General features: G+C 39.1%; 1 protein-coding gene across 1 annotated transcript in view; it reads left to right on the top strand.

Moving 5' to 3' along the window:
• The window catches only part of LRMDA (leucine rich melanocyte differentiation associated), a 715,410-nt gene extending 703,157 nt beyond the window's left edge, over positions 1–12,253 (top strand). Inside the window, exon 7 of the mRNA XM_052798650.1 lies at positions 10,061–12,253. Coding sequence (XP_052654610.1) covers positions 10,061–10,140 — 80 coding nt within the window. The 3' untranslated portion in view covers positions 10,141–12,253. The remainder of the gene's footprint in view (positions 1–10,060) is intronic.
• The last annotated feature ends 2,857 nt before the right edge of the window (positions 12,254–15,110 follow it).

The following is a 15,110-nucleotide window of genomic DNA, read 5'->3' as shown; positions in this document are numbered from 1 at the left end:
TGCTATACAGCAACAGCTATAGAAGAGAGAAAGGAGCTCACCAGTTATGTGGGGTCCGGATGTGTCTTACAAAGTGCCAAATGCCTTCAGCTTCCACTGGAAATCAAGGGAATCCAGGGCCTTGTAGTGTCAGCTTCTTAAAAAACGCTCGTTTCTGTATTAGGAAGAATCATAGCAATCCTATCATTAGCAATTAGTTAAATGTTTCCTTTGTTTCTGAGGAAGGGCTTGTGGAAAGGAGCAAGTAATGGCATGCAAAGAAGGTTCCCTTAACTGTATCATAATGTGACAGCAGCACTATTTCATTATGCTCTTTAATTTTATTTGAGAGACTTTCTTTCCCAGCTTTAAAAATAAAAAGCAACTTGTCTTTATTTCAGATGACTCTCTTGAGAAATTTCAAACCAGTTGAGCCAGACTGAATTTTGTATGGCTTTTTTTTTTCCTAATGTGAACTCCTCCAGCAGGAACACATTTGAGATCCAAAAAGCAAGTTTTACTCGTGAGATGAGCCAAATTTATGTCTAAACTCTCCAGAAGGGCCCTGCTGCTCAAATTTTTTTCACATAAGAATTTGTAATTTTATTGGAATGCTTGCAGACTTTCCGAACAATTATTCCAAAAGTTTGCTTTCTGCCCCATAAATCATGGTACATTTGTTTAATTCTATCACAGTTACTAAAAGAGCTTACTTCCCTCTTTTTTTCCCCTTGCATTTTACTGCTAATGCAATCTGTGCATGGTTAAAGTTTGCAAAGTACAATATAATTATACTCACTTTCTGTTTTCTTAATGACCCTGTCATTCTTTATGGTTTAACTCCATTGCTGATTAATGTACGTATTATTAGTAGAATGTAGTCCAAAGTCTAGAACAGCCTACAGAAATGCCATTTTTTTGTATATTAGCCAAATTAACAGAAGATCTTCTAAGTTAATACGGTGAGCGTACACTGAACAGCAGAACTTTAATATATGGTAGGGATGGGATTTTACAACCTCTTTTTCCTCCACCATTCTGAATATGTTAAAAGTGTCTCTTGCATCACTTCATTCAAAAGAGCGCTAGAATTTCTGTTGTGAATGTGAGAGAATGACGAGTGCCACCCCAGCTGCAGTGGAAGCCGGTGGTGCAGACGGACGGTCGCCTCCCCCCAGTACAACATTTTGAGCCTTTTGTTCAGACCACTACCCAGTGACATGCTTTTGTAGCCATCTGTATACCCAAACTGATGCTCACCGAGATTAGTCCACCAGAAGTCAGGCTCCTGGGCGAAAGGCTGAAAGCAGAGAGTGTATAAATATAGGCTTTGATCATGACAGAACAAGAAATTGGCTGCAAAACTAACAAACCGTGTTGCTTTAATTGTCGTATCGGCATATTGAGTTTGGTGGTGCGGTCCGCGTCTTAGACAAATGCATGCTGCCCTCTAGTGCCGATGCTCTCGGCTTGAAGCTGCCTGACGGGAGGCAAGCCGGCGAGATGGCTCTGTTTCGGTGGGGAGTGGCTTTTTGCCTGGTTACTAAAATTGCTAGTCCAGTTTGGGGTATTTGGCCATTAGCAGAAAGCAATCAAGCTCTTGTGACGTTGGTTTAGAGATGAAGGGCATTGAACAGGTGTAACCTGACTTGCACTGGATATTTACAGGAACTTGGTCTGCCTTTACTACTTTTATTTAGACCATATGTAAGAGAATGAGATATACAAAGAAGTGTTTTGAAAAACTAAAAGAACTGTGAACCCATACTTCCCTTCCTCCATCTCCATCAAGGGTATTCAATATATCCAAATTTAAGCACCAGTTCACCCATAATATCTGGCATGCTGAAGCTTTCTGTGCACTTGGGTTTCTTCGACTGCAGTACCTAGCTGACTATACAATTTATGTGTCTGAGTAATTAAAAAAACCCGCTTTAAAATTTCAACATATTCAACAAGAAATATTTCGTCCTAAAGTCGGCGTGAATTCCATCCGTGACGTTATTTGACAGTGCAAAAATGGTAAAGAGGCACTGAAGAGACAAAAGCATTTGGCTTTTTTGTTTGGTGCTTTTTGCTTCATTCTCACTAGAGAGAGACAACCCGCCCCCCAACATATTTCTCTGGTGATGGTTACAATAAGCATGGAAAGATTCCAAAGAAATCCCAAGTGTAGGACCTTAAATTGTAACAATGATACCCAGAGGAGTACGGAACTGGTTAATGATTTCAAGTATTATGCCCTAAATGCTCCTATTTTAGCCAACACTAGAGAATCTGTAGACAGCACATGCCCGATCAAAGCTGATCATGTCAATGTCATTCAAGGAGGGAGAGATACCCTCCTTTTCCCCTTCTCTCCCCCCTACCCTTTTTTTAAACAAAGTATGACATCTGAGGAACAGTGTGTTGATTGTTCCACTGCCAGGATACGCATAATGGAAACATTAGCTCCAAGATAACTTTTAATCTGTCAGCCTAATGGCTCCTTAATGTGTAGAGGGCTTTAAATATATGTCAGCCAGGGCTGTATAAAGTAATATAGTTTGTGGCCTGAATGGATCTAGATGACTCCACACCATGACACAATATGGTTTATTATTAAGTATCAGCTCATCAGCTTATTCCCACGGACTTGGACAAGCGTCTCAATTTTCCAGTAACAGATTATGTGAGAAAAAGCTTGCAGTGCATTTTTTTCTTTCCTCTTTTTTCTTTTACTTTTCCTTTTTTCTTCCCCCCCACCAAATTACAAATTTCATCCCCAGCTGCATTGGGAGCCCTGAAGTGTATTTACAGCAGGCTGCACTTTATCACACATCAGCTTGACTGCTAGTTTACACTGAACGTTTATGCAGCTCCCTTGGCCTGGGATGCAAACTTCACATCTTTGTATTCCTATCACCTTCATTGCAAATTTTTCCAGCATCCTCTCCCTGTTGACTGCTTTCCTTCCCCTCTCCTACTCTCACTTCCCCACATACTCCCCCCTTTCCCCCGCTTCCTACAAACAGGCCAGTGAGACTTGACATGTCACAGTACTTGTCTGTGCAGGATACTTGCAATAATTCAGTGTCTCATTTTGCCTAGTCTGATTCCTCTCAGCTCTAGCTTAGGTGTATAATTCCAACTCCGTTGCTGTAGACTGGATACAGGTTTGATTTTGTGCCTTTCAGTAATTTCTTTCAGTCTGAAAGACCACTTTGTGCCCCATGCTGTAGGGTGTCCAGAGGAAAATGTTATCGCATTTTGGCATCCCTGTGCAGGGAGCAGAGCAAAGAGGTAATTCATCTCCCTTGAATGTGAAGGTTACCTTCCTTTAGTGTTGTTACCCACAGAGGGAGGGGAGAATCAGGATCAGCAGTTTGCTACTGAAGGAATGTCGTCCTTCTTCAGGAAACCTCCGATGGACCACATTCCCTAATCCATGGGGACCTCTTTGGGAGTATTTGGGGACCACTCTGTGAGTATTGTGGCCACGGTGTGGGAATTCTGCTTTAGCCGCAGTGAGCTCTGTCTTCAACCTTCTCAAACACAACCTGATCCCTTTATACACAGACAGTTTTGGAGGAATTGCGTGTATTTTTGCTTACGTTTAGTGTTTCTATCCTCTTAAAAATAAATTAATTAGTTTATAACATAAGGGAAGTTAATATTTGTGCATTTGTTATTTGAGCACTTGTGTGTATTTTATGATATAGTTTAGGGAATTTTTGTTTAGTTTTGGTTTATTGCTATGATATTTCAGGTCTTTATAAGATAACCCTTCTACAGCATTCAGCTGTAGCACAACCAAAGGCATTCAATTCCTTATCCGTTGTATGCTCCTCTTTATATTGCTCCCTCTGCTCTGATTTAAGGAGTCTAGATCCTGTGTCTTGACTCCAACCTGGAGCATTCTGGAAACTGTGGTTGCAACAAACAGGTTTAATTGTAGTAGTCAGAGATCATGTCACATTAGCAAGGACTGCTGTGACTCTTCTGTTCTTTTCCTGTGTAATGTTGCAGTTTTTGAGCTTGAGCTTCCCCATACTGACAGGGGTTTGTGTGCTGGGGCAGAGTGAAAGTCTGAGTGGACCTCTCTTGAGTTACATACTTGGCTGCTTTTGGGTGGACTTAGTGACCCAGGTGATCCTTTACACCTCTTCTTATCTTCCAAATGATCTTCTCAGATTCCTGTGTCAGAGTGTTCATAGGCTGGATCATGTTCAATAGAAACAATTGTTCAGTTCTACCAAAAGTCAACATGAAATACAAAAAGTCTGTCTATAATTCCCTCCCTTCTTGTTCTATAAATTTATAGTTCTAAATTTTTTATTAAATTGGTCCATTTTACAGAACATGGACCAACAACATAACTCAACAAGCATTTTTTTCTGCTTTTGGCTCTAACAGATCTCCAGAAGTAAAGGATTTCTTGTTTCTAATTGCTCAAATTATTGTTCTTGTTTATAAAAATGTATTTCTATATAAACAACTGTGAAGGCCCAGCTATAAATAAATAAATGTCTGCAAGTTAAAGCAGATACATGAACCTTAGAAGACTGACTTGGACAAACACTCAACATTTTAGGAAAAAAAAAAATCCCCCCCCCCTTTTTTTTTTTGCATTTGTAAAGTATCTCCCTGATGTTACAGCCACAAGACTCAGTAAAACTAGAAGTGCACTACTTGGGTCCAAGTACACTTTCTGTTTATTCTTTTTTTTCCTATCACTGTTAGATATTTAGCATCTCTCACCTCCTCTTCTCCCACCCTGCCCCAGGCCCCCACACTTGCCTGCTGTGAAGCTGGATCTGTGCTCCCCAAATTTCAAGCTGATTTGGATGAATGTCAGGCTAATGTTTTTGTGTGGGTTTGGTTTGGTTTTGTTTTGGTTTTTTTAATGATTCATTGAGGATTATAAAGCAAATCTTTCGAAGGAACACATTTGGAAATATTTTGATACTTTTTACAGCATTCAGTTGTTTGTTCTTAATGATGAATATAAAATAGATAGCTCAGGTACAATTAGATGGAGTGATTTTTATTTTTTTTATTTAAACTAAAATGACTGCGAGAGTATATACAATTTAATTCTTCTGATTTAGCAGAAAAAAATAACCTATGTGCTACTAAAGGTGAGAGGATTAGGCTCCTAATTTCCTGAAAATCTCTAGTACTTCATTTCTCATAGAAAGTCAAAGTGGAATTGAAAATAGATTGTCAACTAGACAACTAGATAAAGTTACAATTTCTGTGAAGATAAATATAAAATGAAAAATTACTAAACTCCTGTACCAAAGGAATTTTTGTTTCAAACCAACTTTACTTATCCCTTAGATGAAAAGGTTTTTAAGATTTTCAAATTAATTCAACTGATGGACGTGTTTTGCCTAAATCAGTAGCATTGTAGATTTGAAACTGTTTGTAGATAGGTATTTATTCTCCTCTAAATGTTGTAGGTAGGGAATTATTTTCCTTTAAAGGAATTTTATATTAATATTTAAGGGAATCTTGCAACTTCTGTTCATTAATTGTAGAATATGCCCAAGTGCCTATGAAAAAAATGATAATGGTATTGATATTTCATCCTGAAGGGTCTCAAAACAATTTACAGATTGGTAGTATAGCCACACTGAAATGCACCCAGCTTCTTGGTGGAACATGGCAGCTGTTTAATAGCCCATAGCAAAACTATACAACAGCAGGTTGTGGAAAAAAGAGATGAATATGGATCAAATAAAAATTGGCAGTGGAGGATTTAGGTACTGTACTCCAATTAAAGTTAGGTGAAGTGGAATTCCGCTAGAATATTGAGTCTGTGTATGAAGTGCTACACTTTATCTGACCACAGCTCCTAGTACAAGGACCTGTGGCTAGCCCATGTGAAAGACAGGCAGAGGACTGTACGCTGAAATGTAATCCCTGATGTATACTGTAGACCAGTGTGTTTGACAAACAAATTTAATTGTGAATAGTTTGCTGTTCACACTTGCGGAGGGGTTTATTAAAAACATTTGATGTTAAAAGGGGTGCCTGAGGGGGTTCTTGGGCAGATGTGGCAATAGCTTTTGATGGGAGTGGCAAAAGTTTTGGCTTGACTACTTAGTTTTAGTAATTACTTTTTAAAGAAAACTGAATGCTACTGGAGAAGTCTGTGTTGCTAACAGCTGCCCCAGCTGTGATGGCTGAGAGGTGGTTTTTTATAGATGTAGAACATTTATTTGCTAGGAAAAAGAGCAAACCAAGAAAGGCAACAAGATGCTACCAGACAATTCCCTTAGGTCACTGTTGGCCTGAGCTGAATTTTGACCTGTGACTGAGGCTGTATGATCTATAGGTCTAGCACATCCCATTGCAACTTCATTTTACCATTTTCCATTTAATACATCAAGATCTGCAAACTTTTTTTCCTCTAGGAAAGTGTATGGAGGTCCAACTGCACCATAGATCTCTGCAACACATGCCCAATTTAAAATGAGCAAATGTGACTTCAGCAATTTTTCATATGCTTTAGTTATGCATGTATGTATTTATTTATTTATTTGGATAATTGGGTTTTCCTTCAGCTAAGGAAAAGCTGGTGTTGCTGACATTACAATGTGTTTGTGAAGAAAGACTGATACTACAACACATGCAAGCAACTGCAAGGTCATTACTTACCCAGCATAATTAGAACATCCATTCCGAAGGGGGAAAACATTTAAAAGATAAAGAGTGAATTTAAAAATGATTCTTCCCAATGCATTTTTTTCATAATTATAGTTTTAACAGCTTGTGGTGATGGTAGAAGCAGCTACTTAAGTAAAATTAGAAGCCTTATTCGGGGAAGATGGTCCCTCAAGAGACCTTGTGTTGTCATTTCTTAAGAATCGTCAGCAAAAACCTCATTCAGGATGCTGTGTGTTGTTTTGATGTATAGGGGGTATATTTAGCTTATTATGGCCAATGCTGGATATTTTAATTAAGAAACACCACAACAGCCACAGATGTATTGTTTTCCCCTTATTCCTCCCCTTGTCTGTGTGCAAAACCACAAGTGTACTCCTGCCCCTGAACTGCAAGGAATGAGCACCATAGCAGACAAACAGGAGAGAAGCAGTAGGTTTCCTAAATTCACATGTGACGTATCTTAGCAAATCTCATTGCAAAAATTCTCATTGCAGCACACAAGCCTTTTGTAGTTCTCCGAGTTTTCTGTGGTTGCCAAAGGGAGGTGGGAAATGGAGAGGAAAAACAAAACAAAACAAAACAAGCCAACCAGTCACCGCATTTAATTTATGAGCAAGATTATTGTTTTACAAATAACCTTCATGATAAATAAAGTCTCATGACAGCATTTTCAACCATGCTTTTATCAAGACTCTCTGAGCGGTGTGTGTAATATGCCTGGCAATCGAATCACAGCTGTGTGCCTGGGTAGAGAATCTCTGCGGAGACAACACTTCCTTAATTTAAACAATTGTAGGCTGCAGGAGTTCAAAAATTTCAGCTGACTTTAACTGTCACTAGCCCAAGCACCTTTATCCCCAGGCGAGCAGCAGCAGCTGGATTTCATTTCCTGCTGCCAGACTGTCCAACATCTTTGCTGAACATCCCAGGAACTGAGCGTCTTTACTTTAAGGATTTTATTCAAGGTGACAGCTCCTCACACTTTAGCGTTCAGATCACCTCAAGTAGCTGAGATATCAGTGAAAATGAGAGCACTTCTCCAGCAAACGCCAAATTTAGATTGACTGAGGTTATCCTTAGGCCTCTAGACCCAGCCTCCACGACAGCACAGGCCTGCCAGTAACTTTAAAACTACAGCGGAGTTTGTAATGATGTCTGGGGAGAAATATTCTGCCGGAGCAGTGGAGGATACTATAAGCGATAGGAAATGATGTCAGATTTAGTTAGGGCTGGAGACAGCGTTAGAATATACTTGGCATAATATGGCACCGGTATCTCTGTCAGCATCTCTGTTTTCTGTCACCGCACACAATCCAGGGCCTGTCTGTAGCCCTGACAGTGTCTTTTCAGATCAGGTTATTGCTAACTTGGAGACTGGCTCAGTGCAGCACCATACAGCCCCCTTTGTTTGAAGTCTGCCCTTTTGTCATTAATGCACTTGATGTCTATTTAAATCTGATGGTGAATGCAGTATCTGTTTTCCTGTCAAGAGATCATTGACAATATTAATACCTCATGTCCTTGCCTCATTTTCTAAGCACTGACACCTAGCTACAGTGTCCAGCATTCATCAAACAGCACTCTCTCACCAGCATCTCTATAAACAGTCTTGCTTCCAGTCCTTAAGAAATGCGGCAGACCTCAAACAAGACTTTTATCAATGCCAGTGAAAAAGGAGTCTGAAGAATGCCATTAATAAACTGTTTGCATCCTTTACATTTAGAGCTCTAAATGGCCTTGTTACCAACCGAATGCCTGCTGCAGTTAGACTCGGAATATCATCTGCTTAGGGGGAAAAAAACTTGCTTTTCATTAGAGGCTTGTTTAGGAATGATAATATCATCCCTTGAATGTGGAAACTGCTCCACTAGTGAAATTATTGAAAGTGAAATTATTGAAGAAAGCTCCGTGGAGGAGGGGAAAGGGATTAGGCACTGCACCATATAGTCCCCATTTGTGTTATCCTGAAGAGGAATGTGTTTTTCACAACAAATGACAGGCCTATCAATTTTTTTTTTTTTTCTGTAGGAATGTGTTACTATCCTGATGTCTTAGAAGGAAAGAGCAGCATGGGTTAACATTAATCTTGCACAGCCCATGCCTTCCAAGGCTTTAGTTGCTTATCTGATGCACGTTATACTGGAAAAATAGATGCAGAATATAAAAGCTTGCATACTTAATTCATACTGCAGGTATTTGCTGCGTGAGTCCTGGCAAGCTAAAACAGCAATGAATTGAGGATCTGCTCCTTCCCCATCTTTACCCTTTATGTAAGGCAGTGTTTGTCTCCTTTGGGCTAGGGTATGTTTGCCCTTATGGGGGTGAGCTAGGTACTTCAGTGACTGCTGTATTAAGACACTCCCGAGGTAGAGGAGACCCTTTCACCTTCCTTCCGTGCATGGGAGATGACTTTAATTTGACTATACGTGCCTGAGGGCACAAACAACAACTCTGCTAGTAAAATTTAGCATCTTTGAGGATGTTCACAGGTGGGATGTGACTGTGAACTTACGCTTTCACATACCGCTTAGTACCACCAGAGGGGATGCTTTTGAATAAGGTAGTGTGATCTGCAGGTATATGTGTCTCACCCACAGCAGTTAAGGCTTCCTCAGGCATCTTGCTGCCTGTACCCACTTAGAATAATGTGCCTTGTCTCCCAAAAGCAGTGTTCTGGCTAATTTTTGAAAGCATCCTCTATGTACTGATATTTACCATAATTTATAATTGCATCTGGCTCATGGGATGTTGTTTGGAGAGCTACTTTAAAAATGTTTTTACTAGATGTTTATTTGTATGTCTGGGAAAAAAGCTGGAGTCTGGAGGGCTAACCGTTAGGAAGTCCCAAGTTCTAGCCCATGTCTGTTGGTGACTTCCCATGTGGATTTCAGCTGGTCACTTCAGTTCTCTGCCACTGCAAAGCAGGGATGGCTTTGGGTGCTTGTAGGATGACTTCGTGAACATTTGGAAGGTTTTTCCTGGATCCACATTAAACTGTAACTATATTCTGCTTTTTTCTTTTTGGTTTTAATCATCAGGAAAACCCTGTAGACATGTAGCAGGGAGATTACAGAGAGTACAAAATGTAACTTCAGCCCAGGCTTTCTGGTTTTCAAAAGCAGGAGAGAGGTACTGTGATTTAAAATACAGTGTATGATGTTTCAGTGTTATGTCATTCCATTTTTGAAGACACTTGTGGATGTATGTTTAACAGGATAGGTCGTGCAGGTATTTGAACACATTTTCCCAGTGGATTCAAAACCGCTGATTGAAATGGTAATACTGAGTATTTCAAATGCACAAACTTTCTTTTGCAGGACAAGAGAAAACTGTTCCCTTCCCTCCTTCAAATTTCCCTAGTTATGTGCTTTATTTGCCTATTATGCCACTGCTGTCCTAATTGTAATTAATTTCCTTTTTATTGTAGGCATTTTGGGAAAATGCCGCTACATTTACTATGGAAAACATTCTGAGGGCAACAGATTCATCCGAGATGACCAGCTATAAAACACAGCGTTGTTCTGTGCCTCTTGAATCCCTCCACAAAAGAAGCACAAATTGCATCTAAATTTTAAGCATGTAACTAAAGTCCTCTAGTGCCTTCTGCTGACTTTGCCAAGCCTGTCAAGATCATCCTTCTATCGTAGTCTGAGTAGTCACACAGAGATTGACATGATTGCCTTTAAGCAGGTCCCATCCACCAGTGTGACAGACAGCTGCAGCCGAGCACCCAGCCTGACAGGAGGAGCACCGTGATGGATTGCCTGGTCCAATTGCTGCTCGCAGAAGAGCAGGGGTCACACCTGGGGCTTCAGTGAGCATGCTCTATTGGTTGGCGCCTTAGCACGTTTATCTCCAGCTTGCCTGTTGAGCGAAAGTGGCTGGTGATATCAAAGTGTTTATAAAAGAGCGAGGCTATAATTTCAGATGAAAAAGCCCTTATCTGTTCTTGTTTTTTCCCCTGTGAATTAAGTGCTTGTGTTTCTATCATCTCATACATGCTTACACAAATCCTTTCACAGTGGTTTTTTTGGTTTGGTGTTATCCCCCCCCAAATGAGCCTAGATGGATCATTTTTTCTTTCAACAGGGAAAAAAATATATCCTGAAAATATTTTGGCCATGCAAAATACTATCAATTTGTATAGTTGTTTATATGCAAAGGAAAAGGATTTAAGCAATTTTGCAGACAAACAAAATTTGCTAATTCTTAAATTACATTGCAACATTTACTAACTCTGACCTTCAGAAAAGCAATCATTTTTTAATGCTGTAGAATAGTGGCACAGCTTAACTGTATATACTTGGAAGAAGCCCTCAACTGTGATATTGACAGTGTGTATTATTCCTGGTTTATTGCACAAGATATTCTTAACTTGTACAGAGATTACATTTAGAATTAAATGCTTAAATATGGAAAGAAAAAAAGTGCTTAAAAGGAGTGATATAAAATAAAATTGCCACCAGATGGGTATGATTATTCAGAGGGGAAAAAAAGTCAATAAAAGTAACTGGCGGAATTAACATAATTAACAGCTTTACTGATATGTTATAGAGACGAGTTCTGATTAATCCCTTTTGATGTCTATATAAGAAAACCTATTGTCAAATTTTCAGTGGAAAAAATACAAATGCATGGCATATTTCTGGCTTTTCTGATAAACAGGTTGGACATATTTAGAATCATGAACTTGTTACTGTGAAGAAAAATCCCAGTACTTCATGCATGTACTGTGTTAAGTGCTGCTTACAATGGGATTGGCCAAGGAATATGCAAAAATTTTGACCTCTGGGCTGTTCCAAACCCACGCATATTGGTCCCAATTGAGAGCCATCACTGTCTGGCTGGTTTTGGCTTGTTTGAAATTACTTGGTGGTCTTTATTCACTTTCCTGGTTGAAAAAAATGTCAGTTTTCAGAAGTTGTTTACTTTGGGGGGCTATTATCAGCTAGTGTTGCAGGTGGAAGTGAACTGGATATTGAAGCCAATCGTGAATTCAGGTTTGACCGATGAAAAAGAGTGAGACACTGGCAGAGTGACAAAGGAAGGCTTGATGCTGCTGCTGAACGTTTTAGGCCTTACTCAGTAAATGGAAACCTTCACACACTCTGAAAGTCTATAATAAATCCTTAACAGATACTTAAAATCAGTGATGAACATAGAACGATCCAGTTCACACCACCTGTGGTTTAAATTGAGCTCTGAGCTCTTTGCCATACAAATTGGTGTCTGGAAAGCACCTTCTGGCCACTTGTAACACCTCTGCTAATATTATACTTGGCTACAAACGAAATGCCAATTCACATTAGAAGTCCTAGGAGATATTAGATAAAGGAAAACTACATGCCTCTTTTTAAAATCAAAAATATCATTAGAAATATTTAGGGCACTTGTCGTCTCTCTTGGTTACCAAAATAACAGCAATCCTAGTTTGTTCCTATCATATTTTCTGTTTTGAAGCCTCCACACATTTTGGCTATGGCATATTTCAGGCAGCAGGGTTCTGAATAGGGGTGTTTAGAATAACCTAATGTCACTTTCAGTCTGGTTGCATATATGTTCTTGTCCTTATAAAAGGCTTTAACCCTGCCTCAAACAATAAACAGCACTTGCAAACTGACCGCATGATTTTTCCATCTTTATTTTGCTTGTTTACTTTTCCTAATGTCAAAAACATTTGTATCATTTTCAGGAGTGTTTTCTTCCCAGCAAAGCTTTGGAGGCAAAAATATTTTTGGAATGAGATGTGATCAAAGTCTCTTCCATTTTGGCTTTTGTTTTCACTTGGGGGATTATATACCTATAGTTAAATATCGTAAAGCCCTAATTAAAATTTGCTCAAAGGGAATTCACACTAAATGTCACTGATTCTGGAAAATCAAAAGGATAATCTATGAATAATTTTTTATATTACTAATAAGTATTAGGATATTATTTAAAACAAGCATGGATGTTTGTTACTGTTTATGCTAACATCATTCTTTTTTAATATGTGGAACATTTTATTTTCAGATGTCTTCTGCCAAAGTTCTGTTTTAAGAGAAGGCAAACTTTTCAAACCTGGGGCTGCTATCTACACTTGGTTCTTTCCTCAGTGAGAACTGCACCTGAATTTCTTAACTGAACTGAGTATCATTTAGGATGAAAGTTGCAGTAAAGTAATCTAAGAAGAGATTCCACTCTCTCTCCTTTACTCCCCCTTCTGCATACAAGGCACATATTTCCCTCTCAAGATTAACTAGGCTATTAAAAATGAAAGATTGCCTACAAAGCTATAAGGATTCTAAAATGTGTATCTTTCCAAGGAACCACTGCATTCTTAGTTCTTTGTGCTGTCACAAGACACATTTTGGCCAGCCACGTTACTTGACGGTTAACAAGGTTTGAGATCTGAGGTGTGCTTGAAAAAGTAATCTTCAAATAACACTGTTTTTAAAAAAAAAAAATCCAAGCTTCCATCTTCTGTTCAGTCGTGTGAGGGCCAGTACTTTGGCTTTTGGCAGACATCACGTGTCTTCACAAATGAAGACTAGGAGGCGAATGGTTTTACTAGGAGCTGCCTGTAGTAGCTGTCCTAACTTTATGTATTGAAAATGTTAATTCCTAACCTTTTAATTAAAAATAAGAAAAAAATCCAAACTACAATATTGAAGGGAAATTTTAAAGATAAATGACCTTCAGTGAAAACCCTACTGTTATGGATACACAGACCTAACTTTAGAGCAAACTAGTTCTAATTGCCTGTGTTACATGCATGCATAAATGATTTATGGGATTGCTGAAAGTATGTTACCACTGAAACCACTTTTTTCTCCTTTGTTAGGGCTGAGTCTCACAATACTTATTCTAGTATTTGCTTTACTCAAACTGTGAGTCCCTTTGAAGTCAATGTTATTATCCATGAGAGTTAGGGTTGCTAGTATTGGAAGGCTGGTATGAAGCTCCCTTTTTAATACATTTGTTTCTTTGAGCAAAGCATTACATGATTGCTGAATGTTCAATTCTCACATCTTCTTTGCAGATGAAAAAATCACTGTATGTTGGTCTAGTGTTGCTCCCATTTAAGTCAGAAGAAAGAAACAAACCTGCCTGTGCTTTTGAAAATTCTTTCTGTAAATTACAGGGTTCACTTGCTGCCAATGGATGTGTTAATATTTTTTATTCCTGCCAACAATATGAGTATGTTGGGAAATGTTTACCCCCAGCAGAACTTTGCTAGATGCAGCCTTTGTGGTGAGGTTCTGAATCAGTCCATTTTATACTGACTCACACTGAGTCTTACCACATATTTCTTCTTTATGTGGTGCGATAGTTGGCATGATACATGAGTATCTGCTTGCCCAGTTTGGGAAAGCTTATTCTCTTTACTCTGTGTACAACTGTCTGTCTTTCTGCTTTGTTAAATGGTTGGCATATGTGAAACAAAGAGATGAAATTCGGCTTTCCAGAAGTGTAACCATATAGCCAAGACTGAGGCTGTATGTTTGACACTTAGATTTCTATGTATCCATTTGCAGGTTCAGTCTAGGGAATCTGGCAGTGAATCAGGTGATACAAAGTCAGGGGTCTTGCATGGCTTGCTAGCTGTTGTCCTCTGTTCCTAAAGATGTCTAGCTGTGTCCTTGTCTGCTTCAATTGCCATGTCATTGCTCTGCAAGCAAGTGATGGCACGAAATAGGTAAGTGCTCCCCTTTTTTTTCTAAAGTGAAATTTCTGCTTCACTGCTTGTAGTATAACAATTGAAATGCATAGTTTGCTTTTTCAGTGTTTTTATATGTACACCTGGTAACCGTTACATCTCACTGGCTAGTCTTTTTCTGCTATTTAGTTAAAATCTGTCTTCTGCATTCCTTTCTACTCCTAGTACTGGGAATAAAACAAACCAAACAAGATATGATTGTGAGAAAACAACCATCTAAAGATGTTACTGTGGGACCATGCCTATGCTAACAACTCTGTGTGACAGGTGAGCATTCTTATACACAAACACGTCTAAATGGCTTGAAGGACCGAGATGTCTTCTGGTTTGGAGCCTTTTTGGAGTTAGCCTGTGACTGTGAACAACTGATGTAGCCTTTGATTTCCTTACGCCACTCTAGCAGTATTAGGTGATTAGAGAATGTTGTCTTACCTAAAATGAGTTAATGCTCATTTTACTTCTAATATTATCCAAATAACCTACCAAGATCTTGGATGAGATGAGAGGCCCAAGAAAAATGGCTTCTTCCAATCATTTATAACCTGTTCTTAAGAAGTCTTAAGAGTATTTTCTGTGGCGTTTGTTATGTGAGAATGTTCAGGATACACTCAGCAGTCCTACTTCATCAAAGCTGGTTGAATTAATATATTTTCCAGATGCAGTACTAAAGCAGCTGAATCTTTCTAAAAGTTACCTTTTAGGTTAGGTGACTCTGATGGACTTGCCCCTGGTGGTGTTGTCAACCTGAAGCTGACCCTTTCTTAGAGTTGCTGACAAT

Source organism: Harpia harpyja, chromosome 10 (genome assembly GCF_026419915.1).
Source record: "Harpia harpyja isolate bHarHar1 chromosome 10, bHarHar1 primary haplotype, whole genome shotgun sequence".
Lineage (NCBI taxonomy): Eukaryota > Metazoa > Chordata > Aves > Accipitriformes > Accipitridae > Harpia > Harpia harpyja.
This window is presented reverse-complemented; position numbering and strand designations above follow the sequence as displayed.